The sequence below is a fragment of the Solenopsis invicta genome, chromosome 5 (genome assembly GCF_016802725.1).
Source record: "Solenopsis invicta isolate M01_SB chromosome 5, UNIL_Sinv_3.0, whole genome shotgun sequence".
In the NCBI taxonomy this organism is placed as follows: domain Eukaryota; kingdom Metazoa; phylum Arthropoda; class Insecta; order Hymenoptera; family Formicidae; genus Solenopsis; species Solenopsis invicta.
The window spans coordinates 11,593,840-11,598,260 of record NC_052668.1 but is presented as its reverse complement, the minus strand read 5'-3'; the positions used below and the strand labels follow the sequence as shown (position 1 = coordinate 11,598,260).

The 4,421-nt window shown below is 27.8% G+C and overlaps 1 protein-coding gene across 1 annotated transcript; it reads right to left on the bottom strand.

The window, feature by feature from the left end:
• Positions 1 to 985: 985 nt before the first annotated feature.
• Positions 986 to 2,801, bottom strand: LOC120357915. Its single transcript, XM_039449848.1, has 3 exons — positions 1,643 to 2,801; positions 1,389 to 1,475; positions 986 to 1,316 (listed from the first exon to the last, which is right to left on the bottom strand). The coding sequence occupies exons 1-3, from the start codon at positions 2,612 to 2,614 to the stop codon at positions 1,254 to 1,256; spliced, it is 1,122 nt and encodes a 373-aa protein (XP_039305782.1). The 5' UTR covers positions 2,615 to 2,801; the 3' UTR covers positions 986 to 1,253.
• Positions 2,802 to 4,421: the final 1,620 nt, after the last annotated feature.

The window sequence follows — 4,421 nt, the reverse complement described above, 5'->3', positions numbered from 1 at the left end:
AAAGTGGTGCGATTTCGGCAAACTTACCCTATATTTCTTTTGTTAACAATTATTCTTTTTATAATTTTATTGGTCCACATTATTTTATATAAAAATAAATTGTTATCTTCACAAACCGATTACTGGAAATCAATTTTTTGACATGGATTTGAGATATATAATAAATTTTACATACTTTAAAAATAATCTCTTTATATTATGTCTTATATATTTAACACGACCCGGGTATGCCAAGTTTTTTTTGCTTCACTATTATCCCGTTTATTATTTTAATCATTGTTTTATGGAACAAATTTAATAATTAATAATTAACATTGAAACTTGTACGATATTATTATCATCAAAGTGCAGTTTTTAACAGATTTTAGACTAAAAGTAATAAAATGTATATTTCTTAGGATGTGATTTATAAAATTATGTATTATCTGCATAATTATAGCAAAAGAAGAAAAGTGGTAGTAATATGTCTACCACAATAATAATATTAACAGATTGGTTTAGTAAAAAAGCTCACTTTATTCTTTTTCAAAATTATTTTTCATTTTCCACGTTCAAAAACATTAGAGATATCCTTAGAGATAATATTTTATCCTTGTTTAATGTTATACAACAACAATAAAATGATACATTTAGTATTTCTGAACGCAGGCCACTAGAGTGACAATCGGTTTATTGAAGAAATATTTTAATATAAATATTTTATTTAAAAAACCATATTAACAAAATTCTATGTTATTGTTAACATTGCATAACTCGAAATGTGCACAGCTGAATAACGTTAAGTAACAAAAAAAAAAACACTCGAATGTACGTTCGTGTGACAATATGTTTAAGTATAAAAACAATGAGAAAGTACTCGTAGTATGTGTAATTAAATATTAAAATATACCTTCAAAAGTTTGAAAGTAAAAACGCTTTATGATAATTGTTAACTGTTTTGTATTGGTTTGTTTTGTAGTATATTAGGGTTAATAAAAACAGGTTATTAAATAAATAATTTTATTAGCACTCGTTAGAAAGCGTTACTTAATAACGGACACAATAAGTCCTAAAGTCTATTGTAGCCATAATATCCTCTCTTCCTCTGTGTATAAACAGAGTAAAAAACAGTATGGAAATTAATTATAAGAATATTTTCACTTACAATGATAAAAAAAAATATTTAAATAATTATTCTAATACCTATCTTTTTTTATTTGATCAAATATCTTACTAATTAGCTTACATCTAAATCAATTGTAATTAACCTAAGTTTAATTGCAAGGGTACAGGAATTGTATCAAAATTATTAAGTGCCTGGTAATGCCGCCCACCATCTTAAAAACAACATCAAAAAATAATCACATATATTTACGTTCATTACAAGAAGCAAATGTTCGATCACTTACAGCAGTGAAAAGTGCTACATCCATATCAAACCATTTTGCAGAGAACACATTTTTATGATGCAATAATTGCAGAGCGAATAACTGCAGCTGTAACAGACAAAAAAAGTTTTTCAACTAATAATTGAGAAAGTAGTAATAAATCTTATAAAACAATATGTTAAAAATTACATTAATATATTTAGGACACATTTAGAAAAATATCTAGTATAATAAAATACGCAAACTAACTATAAGTTATAGTTTTTTTAATTTACCTCGCGTTTTATTTCCTTATCGCTGATGCTGTTTAGCACGCTGTGGACGGTGGCGTTGATATCAACAGCTTGATTCTTGCCAGTTTCGCAAACCCATATTAACAATACCAATTTAAAAATAGGACGTGTTATACCGTATATCATAAACATATCGAACATCAGGCTGTTTATATCATTTATCATCATGCCAATTTTCCAACGCATTGTAACAAAGTATAACAGAAAAGTGACTGCGGCAAATATTCTAATTATGGAAACAAGAAGTTGCAAACTGAAAATCATATTTAGCTCTTGCACTGCATTGCTAATCGCCAAATGTTGCTTTTCCAAAGCCTTGATTTTTACCAATGGATTTCTCTCATTATAATAGGTTCCTCTAAGAATATGTGGCTCAGCATTCGTTACTGATTTTGTTAGATTCATCAAATTATCGTTGATTTGCTTGAAACAAGCTTTTAATACAAAAACACAATTCATATATAACATATCCATTTGAAACATCATCAAAGTTTGGTATAGTAAGAACATCAGTGTTATAAAGTTTCCGATGTTTTTAGAAAAGAATATAAGTATCGAACATGGCGCGGATATATAAACTAGACAAAGAATGTCCTTGGCATGGATTAATTTAGATAGATTTTGATATGATTCCAAGGATAATCTTGAAGAGAGTTCCAGTATGGTTTGAATTAAACGCATTCGTGGTTTACTTAAAATAAACGTAATAACTGTCACAAGAAAAATGGAAATGTTACCGCAGTTATCATTCAATTTCCTGGGTATGGGTAAGTCGATGTCCTCTATATCTTCAGAAAAATTGTAGTGATAGATATTGTATAGTAAGTAAACACAAGAGACAAAGGTAATGATGGTCGATTGAACATAGTATGTTCTGCAAATTTTGATGTTTAAAGCATTGATCTGATATGGAAACAACCCCAGAATACGGCAAATAGTGAAGCAAGGATACATCAACGATTCAAAATCCGTGGCTCGAAATAGCTGTCATATATTTCCTTTCCTTTTATCTTTGGATCTTTGGAACTTTGGTAATGGTTTAAACATATTCTCTGAAGTACACTAAAAGAACAATAATTTTGTGTATATAAATAAATAAACATTAATTATTTTATCAATACACTTTACTGTTAATGTTTACCAGATATTCTCTTCCCTACGTAATTTATAGTTTTTACAGTGAATGTTTAAAACAGTATAATCTTCCTGCACTGTCTACTTTTAAAGAGTTTAATGTTAAAACTGCTAAGAATTTTTTTATTTAATAGCAAAACAAGCTTCAGGTATATGTTAGTTATAAAGTAACCATGGTTTTCTGCTTCAAAACGTATATTAAAATAATTTTATATAATTACTGTATTGTATAAGCCACTATTATGCGCATGTACATTATGCACAAAACGAACGAACGTTATCAAGGTATTTCATAACCTTACATTAAATTTACACTTATCAGTAAATATAAAGTTATTTACATTGTATATTGCGCTCTTGTAAAATATAACACGAATGAGAGACTCAGCAATTATTAAGGGCGAACGCAATGGAAAATAAAACAAAAAATATAACATAATTAATTTTGAAATATAGCTATATTTACATCTGTTGATTTATACAATTTGAATGCCACGTTCGGATTATGGTAGGTTCTACAGGCACTTTGATGGGTAACAATAAATAAATACAATACAACTTCCTATCTGTGATATGCGTAGAGAAAGAAAGAAAGACATTGCAAAAAAGTGAAAGGAGTAAGACCTGGGTAACGCAGAAGTTTTGCAGTACAGCGCAATCCTTAGAGATCCGCTTCAATCACGACCTCTCGGATCATAACACAGTCTTACATTAAATAAGATTAAGTAATATCACGTATTATTAAAATTGAAATTAATAATAACTCCTTCCCCTCTGAAAAACTGAAAAGAATTTATTGCAATAAATATCATTATGACTGAAAAAACAATTCAACACACAGTTCATTTATTGAATTTGAGGAAAATATATAAAATCACACAAATAATACAAGCACGAAGATTTAACTGTGACCGTAGAAGGCATTTCTTGTTTAAGTTGTGTTGTTTCAGTAACAGTCAGATATCTCTCTACTTTAAATATTAAAAAGTTACAATAAAAATTATGTCTGTATAAGAGTAATGTTTTTTCTACGTTTTTGTATATTACTTACAATCTGTTTAATGTAATAAATGTAAATATAATTTCTGAAATATTTAATAAAAAGAATGTATAATAATATAAGACAACGATATTTGCGTAAAATTTTTACCACATAAATTTAGCACACGCCTGAGCAGACTTAGAAAATTTTCGCTCGTTTAGTCAGTGAAAGCAACACTGCAAATTTTCTGCTTGGATATGTTAACATACCCAAGCAAAAAATTTGCCTACTTTAAAAATTTATAAAGCTAAATTTAAACATTTGAAAATTTATGGCTTATGACAGATTTTAAAAACATTTTTATTACAACATTTAATATCAAGATTTTATAAACATTTCTGTTGCAAAATTTTATAAGATATTTTGCAGAATTTTTTCAGAAATATTGCACAAAGAACGTAGAAGGTAAAAACTTTCCTGAAAACTTTCAACAATACTTTAGATTTAAGAAATTAACATTACCTGTCAAAAGCGGATCTTATTACTCAATAATAATCTTAGTTGAATTTATATACATTTACAAATTATCTGCTTTCAACCGGCAATACCAATTTCTTAATTTAAATGCGTTGATACACTTCGCTG